Source organism: Pongo pygmaeus, chromosome 8 (genome assembly GCF_028885625.2).
Source record: "Pongo pygmaeus isolate AG05252 chromosome 8, NHGRI_mPonPyg2-v2.0_pri, whole genome shotgun sequence".
In the NCBI taxonomy this organism is placed as follows: Eukaryota; Metazoa; Chordata; class Mammalia; order Primates; family Hominidae; genus Pongo; species Pongo pygmaeus.
Window position 1 is genome coordinate 119,230,565 of NC_072381.2, and position 22,043 is coordinate 119,252,607.

Consider the following 22,043-nt stretch of genomic DNA (forward strand, 5'->3'; position numbering starts at 1 on the left):
CATTAGGGAAATGCAAATGAAAACAAAAATGAGATGCACCTAAGAGGATGACCAAAATCTAGGAAACTGATACCAAGTGCTAGTGAAGACGTGGAGCAACAGGAATGCTCATTAGTTGTTGGTGGGAATATAAAATTGTATAGCCACTTTAGAAGACAGTTTGGCACTTTCTTGTAAAACCAAACATACTCTTATCAAGGATTGAGATTGCTGGGTAGTATATTTACCCAAAGGTGTTGAAAACTTAGCCCACAGAAAAGCCTGGATCGGGATATTTATAGCAGCTTTATTCCTCATTGCCAAAACTTGGAAGCAATCAAGATGTCCTTCAGTAGATGATGGATAAACAAACTGTGATACATCCATACAAAGGAATAGTACTCAGTGCTAAAAAGAAATGAGCTATCAAGCCACAAAAAGATATGGAAGACCCTTAAATACTACAAAGTGAAAAAAACCAATCTGAAAAGGATACATATTGTATGATTCCAACTACATGACATTTTGGAAAAAGCAAATATGGAGACAGCAAAAAGATCACTGTGCCAGGGTTTTGGGGGATGGAAGAATGAATAAGCAGAGAACAAAGGATTTTGGGGACAGCAAAAATTTTGTAGGATATTACAATGATGGATATGTCATTATACATTATACAAACCAAGGAATGTACACCACCAAGAGTGACCTTAATGTAAATTGTGGACTTTGGGTGATTATAATGTGTCAACGTGGGTTCATCTATTGTCACAAATGTACCATTCAGGTGAGCAATGTTGATCACGAGGGAGCTAAGCATGTGGGGATGGCAGGAAGTATATGGGAAATCTCCATACCTTCTACTCAACTTTGCTGTGAACCTAAAACTGCTCTGCAAAATAAAGTCTTGGGCTGGGTGCGGTGGCTCACACCTGTAATCCCAGCACTTTGGGAGGCCAAGGCAGACGGATCATGAAGTTGGGAGTTCGAGACCAGCCTGGCCAACACAGTGAAACCCCGTCTCTACTAAAAATACAAAAAATTAGCTGGGCATGCTGGCGGGCGCCTGTAATCCCAGCTACTCGGGAGGCTGAGGCAGGAGAATCACTTGAACCCGGGAGGTGGAGGTTGCAGTGAGCCATTGCACTACAGCCCAGGCGACAGTGTGAGACTCCATCTCAAAAATAAATAAATAAATAAAATAAAATCTATTAAAAACAAACAAAAAAACAAAAGACACCAGAGCAAATTTTATATTAATTTTATTAAGTATACATGTCATATAAAAGTTTCATCTCATAATTTTAAAGACACATAATTACTTATATATATAATGCTTCCATCTACTTTATTAATTATCATTAATCCTTTTGGTCCCTGAATCTGCCTTTGCTTCCTCTTCTAAGGCTTGATGCAGAATATAACTGCCTATGGAGGGCAGGGGACAAGAAATTAAGGGTCCCAGGGAGACCCAGTTTCAGTTATCCTTGATGATGCTGAGAGGCATTCAGCACCATGAACATGTTGTTCAAACATAAATGAGAAAATAAACTATCTGAACAATCTTCATGAGGTTTTTCCACACAAAGTGTATTTCACATTTCTATAGATTTAACTACTAACAAGCTACATCCAAGGAACTTAACTACTACTGAATCCTCGGAGGTATCATCAATATCCAGCTTCCAATTTCCACTCTCTAAAATATTTCTCCATTGTGCTCCTAGATTTCCAAGTGCCAACATTTACAGTAGGTATGATTTTCTGGGGCTTCAGCCACTGGACAAAGCGTTTCATTTCTAGGTAGCTGCTGTGTTCACTGTAAGGAATTCCTGTAACACCAAAGAAACGAAGTTGTACACTAAAATCAAACTAATTTAAACTTTCACAATCCTAAAATAAAATAGAATAAAACAAAAGAGAAAAGCAATCCACAGTATTTTTGTCAAAAACCCCTCAGTGCTTTAGTTCTGATAGGAAAACTTGTTGATATCTTTTATGAATAATAAAGATTAAGACACTAAAATGATACCGATATGGTTTGGCTCTGTGTCTCCACCCAAATCTCATCTCAAATTGTAATCCCTGTGTGTTGGGGGAGGGGCCTGGTGGGAGGCCATTGGATCATGGGGGCAGATCTGCCCCTTGTTGTTCTTCTGATTGTGAGTTCTTGGTCAGGCATGGTGGCTCACGCCTGTAATCCCAGCACTTTGGGAGGCCAAGGCGGGCAGATTACCTGAGGTCAGGTGTTCGAGGCCAGCCTGGCCAACATGGTGAAACCCCGTCTCCACTAAAAATACAAAAATTAGCCAGGCATGGTGGCACATGCCTGTAATCCCAGCTACCGAGAGGCTGAGGCAGAAGAATTGCTTGAACCCGGTAGATGGAGGTTGCAGTGAGCCGAGATCGTGCCACTGCACTCCAGCCTGGCGACAGAGCGAGACTCTTGTCTCAAAAAATTAAAAAAAAAATAAGATAGTGAGTTCTCAGGAGATCTGATGGTTTGAAAGTGCATGGCACTTCCCCCTTTGTGCTCTCTCTCACTCTCCTGCTCCACTAGGATAAGATGTGCTTGCTTGCCCTTTGCCTTCTGTCATGATTGTAAGTTTCCTGAGCCCTCCCAGTCATGCTTCTTGTTAAGCCTGTGGAACTGTGAGTCTATTAAACCTCTATTCTTCATAAATTACCCAGTTTTAGATAGTTCTTTAAAGCAGTGGGAGAATGGACTAATATAGATATGAAACTTAGAACATTCAAAAATCGATTACCTTATTGTGTCTATACTTAATAATATGCATTTCCAGAGAGTCCTATTTCATTAGATTTTTCTTATTGAATAATTCTTCCTTCAGACACTTTACTTAGCTATAGGTTTCAAGAAAATATGGAAGAAATATGAGTCAAATGTGAAGAATAACAAGAAGACTCTCACTGATTTGTCCCCAAGCTTTGCACACATAAAAAAATAGGAAAAAAAGAAAAAAAACACACCCTTTATCTTCTTTATTGAAGATCAAGTACCACAGAGAAAGGTGAAAAGGGTCCTATTTTCAGTATACTAGGGTCTTTAGAGGCTGAGGGTAAATCACTGGTCTGGTGACACACCAAACATGTTTCCATCAGCTGTCACTGCAATAAGCCAACTCTGAAGGCAGTGGTAAACCTCCTTCAAGGATGAAAACAGGCCAAGTCTGTATCTCCTGCTGTCACCACATCTAACCCATCATCTTCCTGCTCCCAATCTCACATTGTCATCTATACTTCCAGTATGCAACCACAGTAGTCCTTTCAAGTAATTCTGCAATTTCCTCTTAATATCACTGATCACAAAGTGAAATGATCTGTTTTCATTAATGTCTATCTAGTAGTCAAGCTCCTTTATATCAGTTTACAATGGACTAGATACAGGATTAGAGTTGTAGAGAGATAAAAACTCTTGAATTATTAAATTCTTTGGTGCCTGTTTTTGTTGGATTTGAACTTTACAACATTTTTTTAAAATGTAAAGTAATTATAAACATTAAAAGTGAGAAAATTTAATAACTATACCATATATTGAAATGTTTCCTTTGGTCTGGGGAATAACATCTGCTATTCTAGTGAACTTGTTAGAGTGTGTCCATCCTGTAGGTCGAAACGCCAAAATCTGATTGTATTTCCCACCACACTTCTTCAAATGACTCTGTAAGCCCTGTTAAATTAAAATAGCATATTGAGGTCAATGGAGACGAGTTATATGGAATAAAACAGACTGATTCAAGATGTTATATTGGCACAGGCATGGGGAGTTTTCACTTTTTAAGCACTAGGTTCAACAACCTAGTGCTATGCTTCTAAAAAATAATCACTGAAAAAAAAATATATAAAATATTTTCTCCTTTTCTTATCTGAAGTTAAACAAGTATAGTCTGGAAAAAAAAAAAGTATAGCGAGACAACTTTAAACACAAGCAATTAGGTATATACAAATTACAATTCTGATAGCTACCAAAAACAAAAACAAAACTACTCTCCAAATCTTACTCTACAGAGATAATAATATCAACAATGGTAAACACCAATGCAAACATATCTCCATGCATATACACCAAAAGGGGATAGCTAGGTGGATAGAAATAATTTTATGTGTAATGGCATTATACTCAACACAGAGATACATTTTACAGCTGCTTGATAGCATTCTTTTCAGGTGTTTATGCCTTTTACCCTTTAAACATGAACTAGATTTATTTTAAAACTTTTCATACCACTATTGTTGGAAGTAATATGCTCCCCTCATAAGTCTTGAGTAGAATAGAACTTCCCCAAACTAATCATAAATGATGACATTTGATAAAACTCTTAGAAAATCAATGACTGAAGTTCAGTCTTCAAAAGATAAGAGAAATCCAGTTATAAATAATAATGGCACGAGGGATACAAAAAAATCTAATACTTTTGGTCTGAAGACTAAAACCCATAGTTTCAAACACTTAGAATGAATAATAAAATTCATTTTATTGATGAATTGGTAACAATCCTTTGATCTTTTGTATCAAATAAGAGCCTTTTATTAATTAGAAGTGAATATAAAAATACCTACCATAAGACAACCATATTTCTTACCAATTACTATGCACACCAAGAAAAGTTAAAGTTATTGATACGTAACTAAATTTCCATTTCAATATTCTTGGCTCTGCAAATTTGCAAGTTTTTGCCTTGCTTAGTCTAGGACCTAGCTAATGTAATATTATTTGTTTAATCACTATTCCTTCTGCCCTTGTCCTCACAAAGAAAGAAAATAATAAGAAACTGAGGTTTAGAGTAATTATACATATAATACATAAACTGAGTCCAACTTTCAATACACATCATCAAACCTGTCCATTCCTATTTCTCTCTGCAAAACCATCCAGAAGAATTAAATGATAACTAATATTTGCTTTTTGTGGGACAAATTAGAGTTACCACAAAAACATCATTAACCTGTACCATAAACAAAAACTTTGGATACTATCATATAAGCCAAATCTACAGAAAAAAAGACTACCAGCAGCTACAAATAGTCCATTAACCACAATCTGAGAACTATTCTCATGAGGAAATTTATTAAGAATAGTTTAGTCAATATGAAATCCCTGATTTATGACTTGTCTCTCTCCGTTTATTGGTAACCAGTTTGGGAGAAAAACACTTTTAGCAATGTTACTAGAATTATTTTTTCAGCATGCAAATAACCATCTATAACATCATTGTTATAACATTTTACCACAAATCAATCAATCAGGTTTAAATCAGGTGGTAGTCAACTATGTAGCACATACGTGAACTTGGGATGTTGAACTAGATAGCATGAATTGTATTTAGAGCCTTTCAAAGGCTTTCAGGCATGCCCTGGGCACCTTGAAAACTGTATTAGGATTACCTTTTCACAAAAAGTAATTATCTCTCATGAAACACAACTTTTGGCTGGTAAAAAAAAAAAAAAATGGGCTCTAATTACAAACATCAGCTTCTGCTCCATCTGTATTTTGGGGATAAGAACTCTTCTGAGGCCGGGCGTGGTGGCTCACGCATGTAATCCCAGCACTTTGGGAGGCCAAGGCGGGCAGATCACAAGGTCAGGAGATCGAGACCATCCTGGCTAACACGGTGAAACCCCGTCTCTACTAAAAATACAAAAAATTAGCTGGGCGTGGTGGCAGGTGCCTGTATTCCCAGCTCCTCGGGAGGCTGAGGCAGGAGGATGGCGTGAACCCGGGAGGTGGAGGTTGCAGTGAGCTGAGACCAAGCCACTGCACTCCAGCCTGGGCGACAGAGCAAGACCCTGTCTGAAAAAAAAAAAAAAAAGAAATCTTCCGAAAATATGTGGGTAAATGAGGGACAGGGGAGGAAAAAAAACTTTTCACAATATGCCGTTTTATGGTTTTGTTTTTACCATTGTGAATGTATCACCTATTCAAAAACATTTTAAAATATATTTCCATTATCATTGCCAGAATGTTTAATAAACAAATAGTAAAAGAAAAAAAAAGAAGTCTTCAGAAAATGTGATCAATACCCAGTCACTTTAACAGAGGAAGAGGAAGGACTATTGAAGGCAATACCAGTAAATATCCATTCTGGTATTACATAGTTGCTAGGGTCAGTGTGGAGGACAAGAGGATACAGACTTCACTTTCTGCGAGCTTACAGCCTAGTGGGCAGGAGGTCAGTAAACCCCACCTTCTAATGGAAACCACCTGCCCTTTCTCAGCTTTTTCTATCTCTCATCATCTATTACGCCATCAGCACCTAGGAGCCTTACAGACTGACCTTTTCACAAAGAACTTGTGTTTTATTATAAAATCCTAGACATGGAAACATACAGACTTGACGACTATCAAAAATATAGATTTAATGACTCCAGATCACTCCTCCAAGGACACTAGCCTCAAAAAATCATTCAGAATCAACATTTCTGAGTTATTAAAACCAACTTGAATTCCTGTATTAAAAAGTTATACTTAGGCCAGGCGTAGTGGCTCACACCTGTAATATCAGCACTTTGGGAGGTTGAGGCGGGCGGACCACTTGAGCTCAGGAGTTTGAGATCAGCCTGGCCAACATGGCGAAACCCCATCTCTACTAAAAATACAAAAATTAACCGGGCATGGTGGCACATGCCTGTAATTCCAGCCACTCAGGAGGCTGAGGCATGAGAATCGCTTGAACCTGGGAGGCAGAGGTTGCAGTGAGCCAAGGTTGCACCACTGCACTCCAGCCCGGGAAACAGGGCGAGACTCTGTCTCAAAAAAAAAAAAAAAAAAAAAAAAAATACATTTGAGTTTGTAGTAGTGAAAATCTAAATCTTGTTTAAGTTGGGATTTGTAAATATATGCTGTCTACAAGAAGGCCATATGCATCAGAACGCACAGTCTGTAGAGTGGTAGGTTGTGATAGAACTGTCAGAGAGGAAGAGGTGGCCCTCTTCCTGTTCAAAGTGGATGCACTTCATTACCTGTTTTTCAGATCTTGCTCAGAAATCTTACTTCATCAATTATTCTCTTATCTTAGATTCTCCCTGTCCCTTACAACATAAAAATCCTCATCTCTGATGGCCAACAAACAAGCCACCCTCCTTTGGCCACCAAAGTATCCAGCCCCTCTTCACACCATGTTCTAGTCTTCCTGTCTCCATTGCCTCACCTCTCATTCACTCTTTTTATTTCATAAACACAATAGCAAATGTGAAAATACATTGTTTCATGCATTATGTTCTAAATTTATTTTAATATACAGGTTTGATGTATTCAATTGCCAGGTATCAAAATGTTAGTACGTGGAATAAACCTTAGTTAGTATATGAATAAATCTGACAAATAAGCCCCCAAATCTCAGCAAGGTCATATTATATGTCTTAACTTACACCTTGGAACTAATCCTCAAACTTCCTCTTAAGATACACTTCCACTATTTCATTTAATTGTCGCAACAAGTAAACTTTCAATATTTATCAATCTAGAAAGGCTTAATATTAATACAGAATAGAACAGACCTGAAGTAAAGTAAGAACTTCTTAGATTCTTCACTCATTTCCCCACTCACCCAGAAAGAACTGGAAAATGATCTTAGAAATTGAAGGTTTGAATGACCAGATAGCTGCATACCTTTCCATTTTTGTTCCTTCCTATATATTAGTTCTCTAGTTCCTAAACTTCTGGTGGGCATATGAATTACTCTACAGAGTTGCACATCTAGAAAAACTATGAACATTTAAAATTCCTCTTAAAAGATTGTCTAGGACAAATTTTACTACGGGTGACTCTATTATAATTGAATTCCTCTAAGTTAAATGTAGTTTAAAATAATCAGATTACCTTTTTTGTTCACCCTAAAAGATATATCTCTTGAATGCTTACCTTAAAATTAATTTGCATCATTGGGAGAAGGTGAACCAATGAACTGCACATGTCGGTAGTGATGAGTGAATTAATTTCTGGTATATTGAGGCACTGTAGAGTTTTATATTTTTCCTGGGACATGCCCACTTTTGAACCTAAAACATCAGCAATGGCTATGGGCAAAAGAAAAGATTAAAAATAGTAAACTAACAGCTTGTGAAAAAAAGTTACAGCTTAAGCAAATTTTAAGGTAAGAATTTACCAAATAAAAGGAAATTCAAAACATTCACACTTTTACCATGATATCTCAAAAAGGCTGAATCATTTTGTTAGTTTACTGTGTGGAATAAATTGTGAGAAAACCAAATAATTTATTTTTAAAGGCTTATTATTTACTATTTAAAAACTGCAAAAGTGTATAGAAAGTGGGTAGAGGAAGGGAAGGAACTAAATTTGAAGAAGTTAAAAGCCCCAGCTTTATCATCTTTAATGTTTGATATAACATGGCCATACGTAAGAAGAAATGGAAAGTATTTTGCAAATTAGTACAATACTACCTGGACAAACTAAGTTATACATCCAGAAATCATTTAGGAACAAAAATTAAAACTGATTGCTAATATAATTATTATCCTCAAAGAATGCAGCAATACAACTATGCATTAATCATCTTTCAAAGTTTACTAAATAACAATGTAGCATGGGCAGCTGCTCTATAAATTTCTTATATCTAGAAAGCCTAAATTAAACACACTTATCAAATGTTTCCCTAAAGTCAAACCTTTCAAAGATTAAATGTTTCAAACTGTCAAATTTTCCTTCAACTTCAAAGGTAATATTGAATCATTACAGGAAATAATTATCAAATGCAAGAGTAGAAACTGAAAGAGTTTTATGCAAAAAGAATATGATCTTTATAATATATTAATGTAAATTAGATACACCTACCACTCACCTAGGAAGACTTTCTCTTTTCCAATAGAGTAAGTGCCACAGACAACAAGAGCATGTGGGTTTAGAGTTACAGCCTCAAAGGCAGTGTTGATGGCAAACCGGATAACCTCTTGCTGAGATGGAAAGGTGTATTCTGGGCTACAATATCTGTGATATGGAAACATGGTACTTACTAAAAGAACAATAAAAAAGCCATCACCTTAAGCTGGATGCTATTTTAGAAAACAAGCATTAGCAACTTACATACAACAGCAGTATAATATATTAACACCACAAGTTATCTCACTGCCTGTGGTTGGAATTATTTACCAGTTACTCCTAACTTATGATCAAATTGTAAGTTTTCAATATATCTTTTTCATTATATTTATCACTCTCAAAAAATTGTCTTTTTGAAGACTTTTTTCTCCAAGAATATTTCTAGCAAGCCAGCTATTTTAGTTATAAGTTATAAACCTCAGTATCTTTTAACTCCAAACACTATCAAGAAATCATATTGATAAGGACTATATTTGGACTAAAGACTGACTTAATAAAAAATGATTAAAGTAATGAAACTAAACATGAATTTAGTGAAACAGTTTAAAATCAGTTAATATTGACATGGTTGACATTAATATAATTTCTTACAGACACAAAATATATATATATGTGTATATATATGTACATGTGTATACACACACACACACACACACATACATACAAATACAACAGATCCAGTTGGGTCTATCTGCATGCAATATAACCCAGTGAAAAATTAAGCTACTATCTATCTATCTATATTTGAGATGAAAAGTAAGTACTTTTTCACTAAAAATGTAAGAAACTACAAAAGCCAAGGAAACATATTTTTCCCAATTTTCAGAATTGTTTTTGCTAGTCAACCACTAGAGAAGAGGAAGAATAACCTTTCTCCTATAAAAACCCATGAGGAAATTCAGAATCGTATCAGAATAGAACTAGGTAACAAAAAAGGGTTTTTTTTAAAACTTATTTTCTTAATTTATCTAGTGCTTAAAACTCATATAGAAGAATGGAAAAACCAGTTATAGTGTGAGAAAACTGGATGCGGAAAGACCATCTTTTACTAAAATATCGCATCCAAATGTACTTCTCCTTGAAACAGGTTGAAATGGTTAAGATAATTTCTAACAAGTTGATGAGATATTTTAATATATAAAATCACATCATATACCAGAAATATATACAATTTTTATTTACTTAATAAAGCTAGGGAGAAATACATACACAGTTAAAATGTAATGGCTTATGCCATTGTATTTATAGTACTCAGGAATTCAAAACAGTCACTTATAAATTATCTTTTTAAGAAAAGAACAACAGCAACTTTGGATACTCAAAAACAGAATCATATTTTGACCTCTGTCTTCTCTTCACAATTAATAGCTACACAGTTACTCTGAAAGGACAACTTAAAAGGGTGTCTTCCTAAAGTTTGCTCCTAAGTTTTTCTTCCTTGTTTCAGTAACACAATTCTCATGTAACATATTTTCAAAAATAAATCACAAAAAAAATGAGCTGTAGTCAGTTAACACATGCAATCTCAAATTTGCCCTTAAGCAAGTATATATATATTTTTCAAACAGCATCCCTCTGATAAAGAGCCTTAAAATAATAATTGGCAATAAGCCGTCATTTTGATAACCATAATACAGAGAGCAAAGGCTGTCAGTGGGAAAAGGAAGCACACAAAAAAAGCCTCTCTTACGTGGTATCTAAGTACAGCATATGGACTTTCTGGTCCGCAAGAAGAGAACGTTCCATGCTGGGATCTGCTCTGAAGTCTCCCGTGTGTAATATGACAGTACCATTAGGAAGATAAAAGAGGATCATGACAGCACCTGGACAGCTGAACACAAATTTCAAAGGAATGTTCATAACACAGGCAAGCACCTAAAGGAACAGTATCTATTTCAATATCAACAAGTTAGCACACTTTATTAGCTGACCACAATGACATAGCATTGCACTACAGGAAATGCGGCATTTCAACTCAAGGAAATTTACATCATAAAAAGAACTGGTGTGCAGGAAAGGCAGACCCAGGTTGCTCAAACTCCACACATTCCCAAGAAAAGCATGTCTTCAGGACTGGCCCTTGGCTGGCTCCTAGGAAATGAACTCTGAACCCTAGGAATATTATGCCTGGTAAGACTGTTTTGTATGCCTGAGACATTGAACTATGTGATACTAGCTTGACGCTAACTTTGTGATCTATGGTGAAAACCCCATAAAGTTGACTTTAAAAATCAGAACTCGGCTGGGCATGGTGGCTCACACCTGTAATCCCAGCACTTTGGGAGGCCGAAGCGGGTGTATCACCTGAGGTCAGGAGTTCGAAACCAGCCTGGCCAACATAGCAAAATCTTGTCTCTGCTAAAAACACAAAAATTAGCCAGGCGTGGTGGTGCGCGCCTGTAATCCCAGCTACTTGGAAGGCTGAAGCAGGAGAATCACTTGAACCTGGGAGGCAGAGGTTGCACTGAGCTGAGGCTGTGCCATTGCACTCCAACCTGGGCAAAAAAAGCGAAACTCTGTCTCAAAAAAAAAAAAAAAATTCAGAACTCAAACTGGCAATTAAAAAAAAAAACAGCAGCAAAGTTAGCAGACAAAAACTTAAAGGCAACCTAACGTAATAGCTTGGCCTGGATTTTAGGTAACCTAGATTTAGTCTTCTTTCTCTTCATCTATGACCTCTATGTTACAGAGGGCTAACATTCTATGGAAAGTAGAAAGAAGCAGAGTTGATAGTTGTGTTTTGACAACATGAATGCTGATGGTACTTTATATTAAAAGAAAAAAAGAGGGAAAAATGGAGGCCATTTCCAAGAAAAAAAAATCTTCCAAATCTTTAATATCTAAAGCCTGAATGATTTCTTAGTTTAAAGAGGGGTAGGGGGAGATAAAACCGACCCTCTAGTATCTGAATGGAATACAAGCTGTTAATTTATGTAAATGATAAATGATACTAAAGAAAATGGCAAAATGTTATCTTGCAAAGAACAGCAACAACAATATGTTAAAGTATTTTAAAAAATAAGATGGAATCTCAGATGTCAAGTGTAGTAATTTAAACTGGATAAAAAATGGGTTAGATAACATTTAGAAGATCCATTTACTTTTAATCTCTGATTCTATAATTGGGCACATTATTTTTCAAAAGGAGAAACATCTTACTCAAGTTTTAAGAAATATCAAGCATATTAATTATAATGAAAAAAGTTATTAAATAATCATGCCAATGTGTTGTCCTTTTGAACATTTAAAAAATGTGCTATTAAGATGACTTTAATACTTACTGATTGGCATCAAGCAAAACAACTTTGACACCATTCACGATACATTCAGTGTCCAGTGGCAATGGGTGAATATATTGTTCTTGCACATGAAGCTTGTTCTTCAACAAATTGCCAGTTATCTGCAAAACAGGACGTGCTTATTGCTGATGCAGTAAAACACTAAATATTTTATTTCATACCTAGTTTAGAACCATAGCATCTTAATAACATCCATTTTCCTGTTTATATTTAAGTAAACACTCCACAATGCCAGGAAGAATTTCCTATAATGGCTGTGCCACTACTCTGCTTGAACATCGTCACTGACTTTGCCTCATCTGTGAAGAGTCCATCCTTCCCACCATGACATACAAAAGCCTGAGTGATCTGGTTCCAGCCCGTTCCTGTGGGTTTGTCTCCTGTTATTCCCTACCTTGTGTTCTAGCCATTTTGAATTATCTGAAGTGGCTGGAATGGGCATATTTCTCAGGTGCCTGTGCCTTCACATAAACTTTACTCTCTACCTAGAATGCTCTTTCCTCTGCCTGGTCCTGGAATCAGACAGATTTGCATACAAGTTCAGACTCTGCCATTGCTAGCTCTGTGACCTGGGGCACGTCACTTAACGTCTCCAAACCCCAGGTGCTTCATTAATAAAAAGAATTCTTGAAGCATGCTTCAAGAATGCTGTGAAGATTAAATCAAATTCTAGTTCAAACCCTTAGTAATGAGCATTAAAATGTTCACTTTTTAATAATTAGTTCGAGGTATCTTTTACCACAAAACTGTGTCTAACCTTAGCCCAGGACAGGGTAAAGCACTCTCTTCTCCCTACTCCTAGGTACTCCATTCATTTTTCTATTATGATACCAATCCCAATGTGGCATTATTTATGAATGTTTCCTCTGGAGGTTATAAGCTCCTTGAAGCTCGATACAGTCATGTCCCTCAGTATCTGCAGGGGACTGGTTCCAGGACCCCCTGAGGACACCAAAATCTCAGGATGCTCAAGTCCCTTATATAAAATGGCATAGTATTTGCATATAACCTATGCATACCCTCTTTAAATCATCTTTAGATTAATTATAACACCTAATACAATGTAAATTCTATGTAAATAGTTGTTTTACTATATTTTTTAATTTGCATTATTTTTCATTGTATTATTTTTTATTTTTGAATCTTTTCGGTTGCAGTTGGTTGAATCCATGGATAGGGCACTCACAGATACAGCAGGCTGACTGTATTTTACCTTGAGAATCCATTTAGGCTTTCAGTGAATGTTTAGTAAATGAAACTTCTTGTTTTTAGCACATCGTGAAATAGTTTATCTTTTGTTTCCATGTAATAAAACATATGTTTTCTAAAAACTGAAACTTGACATTAACTCGTTTAAGTTTAGAACTTTTATGTGGAATATGTTTTCTCATATTTTTTTCTAGTAGAAGGAAAGATCTTACTGTTTTAATTATTATTTTTTAACCAAATTGCTTAGAAATTCACAGCATTCTACGAAGTCAAAAGTTAGAATACTAAAACTTACCTCACTACAATAAACTGGAAATGTGAAGTGTTTAGACAATCCAGCATAATGATCAGAATGAAAATGTGTGAGAAAATAGGCTGTGCAACCTTCAACCACGCCATACTGAAAGGCATCAACTGTAAAGCCGGTTCCTGCAATAAAAATACCGACACAGTAGGTTGAGCAAGAGCTAAGATACCCAATTTGATTATAAATACTGAATGAACCCTCTAACCTCTTTACCTCTTATTTCCAATTTAACTGTATTTAAAAACTTATACCACATAAATTTAGCAAAAGGTAATACTAAAGATGAAAATGTCTTAAAAGTTTCTACCAAGTACCTCAGTATAGAGACTTTTATTTGTGAATAACTGCACCAAAAAAATTTTTTCTAACTCCAGGTTACAAACCAATTACTTCTTTGTTTTAACTAACACTTTCATAATACTTAGCACTTTACTTCTGCAAAACAGCAGAAGGAGAATGCTAACTTTCTTCTAAAACATGAATTCTCAATGGGGGCAGTATTGATCTAAGGAAGCCAAAATGGTTGAAGGCCAACATAATCTCACATATGAGACAAACAATGTATCTACCATCTTTGAATTTCGCTGCACAGTTGAACTAGAGGAGGGGGGGTGGGAAACAAGAAAAGAAATGCCTAAAAAGGTTCCTTAGAGGAGCAGTGATGAAGAAGAGGTTGAGAAATACTGTTCTAAAATGTGCTCACGCAAGAAATAATTACGTGTACTGACTGGCGATGTGCAAATAAATAAGCATAACTTCTCAATTCTATTGAGGCTTATCAACACACAGTTTTAGGATCATTTAAATTACAGAAAATTGGCCAGGCTTGGTGGCTCACGCCCATAATCCCAGCACTTTGGGAGGCCAAGGCGGGCGGATCACGAAGTCAGGAGATCGAGACCATCCTGGCTAGCACGGTGAAACCCTGTCTCTACTAAAAATACAAAAAAAAAAAAATTAGCTGGGTGTGGTGGCGGGTGCCTGTAGTCCCAGCTACTTGGGAGGCTGAGGCAGGAGAATGGCGTGAACTCGGGAGGCGGAGCTTGCAGTGAGCTGAGATCACACCACTGCACTCCAGCCTGGGCGACAGAGCGAGACTCTGTCTCTAAATAAATAAATAAATAAATAAATAAATAAATAAATAAATGAAGTACAGAAAATTAATCAAAATAATTATTAAAAACATCACTGATGTTATGAAGTATATAAATGCTCTTCTTTACATAAATATATTTAACAAATTATAGATCTAGAACATCAATAAAGCACTTTAAAAATCTTTCAGCAACCAAGTATATTTTGGCAGCAACCAAGTACATGAAAGGGCAGAGAAACTAAGTTCTAATACGGTTTTAAAATTTTTGGCATATACTATGATATGTAAAACCTGTGACATTTCCCATCTTTGAAACTATTTAGTACTTTGTATTTCTCACAAGCACTTAGAGGCTGCCTTTTATTATAGTTATTTACAGAGATGCCTTTCCTCCTTTTGTATTAAGCTGAATCCCTACTCCTCTCTTACTAATCTTTCTATAGCCCGTAATATCTACCTAACTAGTATAGTCGCTTACATAGAGGACATGTTTAATAGAAACTTGATGAATTGAATGGAGCAAAAAAAATCAAATAGGCAAAAACCAAATCTATGTTAGAGGCTCATGAAGTATCACAAAAGCAAAGGAAACACATACAAAAAATTGTCTCATACACACACACACACACACAACGGGCAATAAACACAAAGTTCAAAAACGTTGTCTTTGTTGATATATCGAGTATTGATATTTCAACTTACCAGGTATTTTCTTATAGAATGGACATGTCTTTTTCCTTGGTCCTCCTACATTAGATGACTCTGGGATTTTCTTGTTGCCCCTTTGCAGCCCACCATGAGCTGATTTTGTGAAGACTTTGACTTTACTTAAACTGACTGCTTCAGATTCTGTATTAAGGTGATCTGATCTCTTCTGATATGCTCCTTCCTGCAGTGAATTTGACTTTCTACGTCTCTTTTTTTGACGCTGTGACCTCTCACTAGAAAGTTCCACAGAAAGCTGACTCTCATGTAAATTACTTGCATCAAATTCTAAATCACTTAAAGATTTTTCTGCTTTCCTCTTGCATTCTGAGGACCTCTTTTTATTAGGACTTGGAACTGGATTTAAGTTTATCCCTTCTAATGCACTTTCCCCTAGCAATTTCTCTTCTTTTCTTTTGGGAGGTAGTCCAAAATACACACCTATATCCATTTGCTTCATTACCTTGGTAGAAGGATGTCTTGCATTACACTTAAGACCAGAAGGCAATATTTTCAAATACTTAGAAGCAGGTGTACTAGACAAGTTTTCTGCATTTAAAATTGTAGCTTTACCAACTGGCACACCCTCTAATGCCTTTCTGCAGAAACATGCTGAGTTAGTATTATTCTTAGCATTCAAGTTCTCACTTGATAATTTTCTAATTTTACTTTGGGTTGGTTGGGAAGAAAGATACCCTTCTCCCTGACTTTCAAAAGGTTTCAACATTAAACTCTTAACTAACGGAAGAGAAACTTGATTGTAAACAGATGATTCTTCAATTACTTGTTTCTGTCTATTTGATTGAGCTGAGTGAAATTCTGGCTCATCAGGTTTTGCTTTAGTTGTCTGATGAACAGAAGCAGCAAGCTTCCCTGCCAATGCAGGTGGAAACAACACAAAATCACCACCAGTACATGCCAGATCATAAGGCAAAGCACTCTCATTATTTTGGGAAATAGGTTGAGACAAATCATTTAGACTATTGAATCTATACAATCCTTCATCATACTTATCCTGAGTTAAGAAGCTGTTCACTTCGGGGCAGCTCTCATCCTGGTCCTTCAGTAAGGGACCACGTTGTTTTTTTAAAAAACCACAGCTGTCATCATCTTCTTCGAGGCTGCCATCTTTTGAGCTTTCGGTAAAAAATAGTTGTTCTTGTGAATCATCCGGTTTTTCATTGATATCATGAGTGTCTTCATCACTTTGAAGTGGAGAATAGGAGATTTCACAGTCGCTAAAGTCATTTTCTGGCAATGGCAAATTTATGTGTTCTGAGTTGTTTGCAAGACGCAAAGCAACTCCTACCAGTTTGTCATTCTTAACAAATTCTGTAAACTGTAGAGCTTGTTGGGATGTTTGGATATTAGTAGAAATCTTTTCACTGGCTTCAGTTGGAGATGGAGACTTTTTAAAATACTGTGTCATCAACAAGGGATCATTTGAAACCGAGTTATCAGTTTGGTTCTGATACGAAGACCATCTTTCCTCAAGGCTACAAAGGACGCCTGACTTAGTCTCACTGAAACTGCCACCTGACGCAGGTGATGGGCTGCTAAAAGGATGATCACCAGCCCTGCTTTGAGCTAGCAGGAAGTGAGTGTATCTCTTGTAATGAAAAGGAATGGTTGAGGTACACAGAAGACCATCAGGACACTCTGAAATTTTAATACAGAAAAAAAATTACAGGATCAAAGCATAGATTAAGCTCTGACAACATTAGCAGTATAAATTGGGTTCCATTATTTAACATTCACATTGCATATAATAAAAAGTAACAATTTTAATAAAATTAGTTATAATTGTTGATACACTGAACAAGTTTTAGATTCTATTCTAAGAACAGAATTTGAGAAATTGGTTCATTATAAGGCTTTACTAATTTGGAAACTATTCCCTATCATACTACCATGATTGAGAAACTTTCTATAAGCCATCTTGGCATATCCCTGTATATGCTAATTTCCAGATTTATCAAACAATGACACCTCCCTCCCCTCAAAAAAGATGTTATACTTGTTATATTAAATTAGAAAACTTCGTGGCTTACAACCTAACTTAAAAATGCCTCTTAAAAGCATTTGTTATAGAATGGAATTTAATTCAAGAGCCATCTGAGAGTCTATTCAAAGGAGTTTAGTGAAAAACCAAAAGAAAAATTTTTTGAGGTGGCTTCATCTATAAGACATTTCACCCTAAGGTCTTCAACCATGGACTCCAATTTCCATTCTTGATTTTCAAGTTACATGAAAGCAAATTACTACCAAATTTATGAGGTTTTCACTTGCTATCCTTTTCTGGGAAAGGCTAATGCCAAATTTAAAGAAGAGGGTTTTTTTTTTGTATCTTCATGCAGTACTTTAAAATAACTACAGGTTAATAATAAAATGTATTCTGAATCATAGCTAACATGAAAGCCATATTGAGTATTTTTTTACTTTGCTGAATTTTAACTTTTTCAGATTAAAAAACCTATATATGGAATATAAATGATTTTAAAATATATAAATCATCACAACAACCCGTTCTCCATATATATTCCCAGTAGGATTTTCTACGTTAAATACTTATTACATATTTTAAAAGATAAAAACATAGCATACTTTTATTATCATTTGACACGTTTTTTGTTAGAATCTTAATCACCTAGGACTCCTTCACAGTTCCTCTTCCTGTATACATTAGCATGATGACTAAAACATAACCATATTTAGAAACCACACTATATCTATACTTTTTTTTTTTTTTTTCAGGCAAGGTCTCACTCTGTCGCCCCACGCAGGCCGGAGTGCCCTGGCATGATCACAGGGCCCTACAGCCTCAACCTCCTGGGCTCAGGTGATCCTCCCACCTCAGCCTTCCAAGTAGCCCACCACACCGGGCTAATTTTTGGTAATTTTTTTTGTAAAGACGGGGTTTCACCATGTTGCATAGGCTGGTCTTGAACTCCTAGGCTAAAGTGATCCGCCTGCCTCGACCTCCCAAAGTACTGGGATAACTGGCATGAGCCACTGTGCCCAGCCTATTTATAGTTTTCTATGGAGTTCCACAAAAATAACCAATTGGGGCCAGGCGCGGTGGCTCATGCCTGTATTCCCAGCACTTTGGGAGGCCAAGGCGGGCAGATCACGAGGTCAGGAGATTGAGACCATCCTGGCTAACACGGTGAAACCCCGTCTCTACTAAAAATACAAAAAATTAGCCGGGTGCGGTGGCGGGCACCTGTAGTCCTGGCTACTCGGGAGGCTGAGGCGGGAGAATGGCGTGAACCCAGGAGGCAGAGCTTGCAGTGAGCCAAGATAGCGCCACTGCACTCCAGCCTGGCCAACAGAGCGAGACTCTGTCTCAAAAAAAAAAAAAAAAAAATAACCAATTGGACAAGTTATCTGACTTTTAAGAACTTTCATCTATAAAATGGCAATACTACCTACCTTATATGGTGATTGTGAAAGTTGGGTAAGTAGACAGTGTGAAAGTACCCAGCATAGTAAGGATTCAGTTAACATTTATGGAAAATAATCCAGATACTTAGGAACTTTTATGAAATAACACAATGTATTGAAACTGTTTTCTAGTCTGCCATTTGCTTTACAATTATACCGTTGACTGGTACGGTGTCTCCCTGTGTCTCATCTTTTAGTTTACTGCTTGCCTTCCTTGTTTCACTGAATTGGTATGTCTGACCTAATGAAGACTTTTTAGATTATTTAGAAACTGCTACATTTTCTGCAGTCTTACCTGTTTCAGAGCGTGGTGGAGAATCCAAACATTCAAAAACATGCCATCGAGGCGTTTGCCCTATCAATGAGGAAAAAGGCATCTGGCAATTTGGACAGTATCCATCATAAACTGGACGTATTTTTGGGGACACGTGTTGGCTTTTGTGGGTTCTATAGAGTTTTCCTGGAGTCGTTTCCTTGTTTTGGGTCTGCTGAATACCATCTCCACAACTTGAATTCTGCCTAGAAGCTACAGAAGTCTGACAATCTGCATTTTCAAGGGGCATTTCATGGTCCTTCACCTCTTTAGCTTCTGTGGCTCTTTTTCTGTTTCTATTCCGTTTTGACTGGTATTTTCCATCTGTTGCTTTTTCAACAGATTTTAGAATATTTTTAGAGCCATTATTTGGATCAACTCGTTTTGGTTTTCTTTTAGATTTGTATTCCCAAATGTCTTCTTCGGAAATGTCTTCTAACATGGCAAAATGATTTTATCATTCAAGAAGTATTAATCTTAAGTAAATTGAAAGTCCATTTCTTGTCACAAAAAGTTATATAATTATTTTGCTGAGAAAAAAAACAAAGGTAACAAAACCCCCACCAACTCAATGGGAATCTGCAGTGTTGGTAAGGAACATACTGGCAAACTACAAACCTTGTACCTGACAACACCTGCTATTCCTTTTATACTACAATGAAACTAAGATAAACCTATCACAGCAGTAGCAACTGTAAAGTTCTCCATTATGGGTGCTATTTCATTCAAATACCTTGTCCTTTTCCAGGGCTTGATTCATAAAAATAAGAATAATACTTCAAAAATTAAGCACTAGTGGGAAATATAGGTGCAACAGCTTAATCTTAGAACGAGCTTCGTGACATTGTTATGAAGCTACTGTCAGTTCTTTCAAGTGGACAACCGTCCAAATAATTCATAAATCCAACCACAGTCCCTGGACAAGGGGCTTAACAGGTATCCCAAACACTAAATGACTATCTCAGTTTACTAACAAAACTAGTCACAACATAATCAAAGAGATATGTAATTCGCAAAAAACTGCGAAGTCACTGCTCTCATCCACGACTAGTGGATACTCAACCACTTCATTTTCCCGGGACAGTCCATGATCTTCCTCCAGCAGCAATGAACAATCCCTGTATAGTGAACAAAAAAAGTTCAGATACGTGAAAAAAGTTCAGATATGTGAAAAAAGTTCAAATATGTGAAAGGGTGGGCTTCTATTGAGGTCTGACTCCGTATTGCACCCATGGTTCCGAAGGTGGCCAGCCCTCTGTCCATCTGACTCAAAACGGGGTCACACGCCAGCCTCTCCCTTATCTTTTGGCATTAGAGGCTGGAAGGCAGGAAGCGGGGCCTTAACCCTCTCCAGGTTAAGCACAGCGAGCTCCAAAAAGCCCTCAGAGTCCTCCCCTTCTGAAGACTCTGAGGCCCGCCCTCAAGGACCCTCGCCGCCGCCCACCTGCCACTCGGCACCCCAAGGGAGCCGCTCCAGCTGCATCCGCTCCTGCCGGCACCCCCATCTAAAAATGTGTTCGCGCCCGCACTTTCAGCACTCCCAGATGACAAAACGCTGTGTTTGTGTATAAGTGAAAGCCACTCGCGCCAGTCACTTCCAGTTTACAAAGCCTTCTCTCTGTAGGTTATCCCTACCCCCTTTACCTTTAGTGTCTTGGCGGGAACAACTTCCCGCTGCCAGTGCCGTGTCGAATCGGCGGATGCTGGTCAAAGAGAGCGACTTTAAAAATAATTTTTAAAAATACGTTGCCCTTTTAAGTCCTACGGAATTATTGTATTTTATTTTTGTTCGAAAGCCCGCTCATTCCCAATGTGGAGGGTTGGGGATGGTTCCCTTAGCGCCTCTGGGACGCTGTCCCTGAGGACTTATTCCATGTTGAATCTGACGCTCTCAATGTCCAGGCTCGGCTGCGGCGTGGGGACCGAAAAGGGGCGGGGTGGGTCGGGACGGCAGTTTAATTAGGTCCCCGGGAACTGCGTTGATTTGGTCTTTTGGCACTTGGACGTATGCTTTAAAAAGAAAAAAGTGTCACTGGCGTGGAGTGGGGCTAGTGGAGGGTGAGGTGAATGCGCCGTTTGGAAACCACAGGACAGTGAACCTTTCGTCTCTCCCAGCGAGACTCTACCGCGGGCCCGGCGGCCGCCTTGGGAGCCCGGCGGAAACATGGCGGCGCCCGGAGCCCGGGGCCGCAGCCTCTCCGGCCTGCTCCCCGCGCAGACCTCGCTAGAGTACGCCCTGCTCGACGCCGTTACCCAGCAGGAGAAGGACAGCCTGGTCTACCAGTATCTGCAGAAGGTGGACGGCTGGGAGCAGGACTTGTCAGTACCCGAGTTTCCGGAAGGTGAGGGGCTGGCGTCGGGGTGGGGGCCCCTCCCGGCACCTCCCCTTCCTCGGGGACGGCGCCCTCCCGCGAAGCGGTGGGCTAGGCGGGTTTGTGTCGCTGGCGCCCCGGGGAGTGGCCCTTCACCTAACTTGGGCCGCTGCTCGCGTGTTCTGCAATTCCCAGGGGTCCCCAAGCGGCCACCGACGGGGGTTTCCCTGGCACGGGGATCCACATACTCGTCTTTGTATCCTGAGTCCCGCCAGCTCCTGATGTTAGCCAAGTGGACACTCCGTGAATGTTTAGTGTCCCCGGTGGCAATGATTGCAACGTCCACACCATTCTGTCCATTCAATCTGGTTCCCCAGTGTCGTCTCGTCATCTTTCTGCATCATCTTGACATTTATTGATCACTTTTTCATATATCACACACAGTTCTTTTTTTTTTTTTTTTTTTTTGATACGGGGTCTCGCTCTGTCTCCCAGGCTGGAGTACAGTGGCGTGATCTTGGCTCA

General features: G+C 38.0%; 2 protein-coding genes across 4 annotated transcripts in view; one reads left to right on the forward strand and one right to left on the reverse strand.

Moving 5' to 3' along the window:
* Positions 1-1,223: 1,223 nt before the first annotated feature.
* Positions 1,224-21,130, reverse strand: DCLRE1A (DNA cross-link repair 1A). 3 transcript variants are annotated; one of them, XM_054503832.2, is made up of 10 exons: positions 20,851-21,130; positions 19,189-20,324; positions 15,447-17,108; positions 13,637-13,770; positions 12,115-12,233; positions 10,524-10,664; positions 8,796-8,941; positions 7,859-8,013; positions 3,526-3,667; positions 1,224-1,808 (listed from the first exon to the last, which is right to left on the reverse strand). In XM_054503832.2, the coding sequence occupies exons 2-10, from the start codon at positions 19,646-19,648 to the stop codon at positions 1,648-1,650; spliced, it is 3,120 nt and encodes a 1,039-aa protein (XP_054359807.1). In that variant the 5' UTR covers positions 19,649-20,324; positions 20,851-21,130; the 3' UTR covers positions 1,224-1,647. The 3 variants fall into 3 exon arrangements, with proteins under 3 accessions (XP_054359807.1, XP_054359808.1, XP_054359809.1); XM_054503833.2 differs by having other exon boundaries at positions 20,651-20,854; XM_054503834.2 differs by having other exon boundaries at positions 19,189-21,130.
* Positions 20,925-22,043, forward strand: part of NHLRC2 (NHL repeat containing 2) — a 60,666-nt gene continuing 59,547 nt past the window's right edge. Inside the window, exon 1 of the mRNA XM_054503837.2 lies at positions 20,925-21,548. Within this exon, the coding sequence (XP_054359812.1) occupies positions 21,371-21,548 (178 nt within the window). The 5' untranslated portion in view covers positions 20,925-21,370. The remainder of the gene's footprint in view (positions 21,549-22,043) is intronic.

What these genes read in the sequence shown, in the direction of transcription:
- DCLRE1A (XM_054503832.2), bottom strand. Translation starts at nt 19,648, where the DNA reads ATGTTAGAAGACATTTCCGAAGAAGACATTTGGGAATACAAATCTAAA. An exon ending in TGATGCAAATTAATTTTAAG is followed by an intron (nt 3,668 to 7,858) that starts GTAAGCATTCAA and finishes TTAATTTAACAG; the next exon opens with GGCTTACAGAGTCATTTGAA. An exon ending in AGGAAACATTTCAATATATG is followed by an intron (nt 1,809 to 3,525) that starts GTATAGTTATTA and finishes TTGGTGTTACAG; the next exon opens with GAATTCCTTACAGTGAACAC.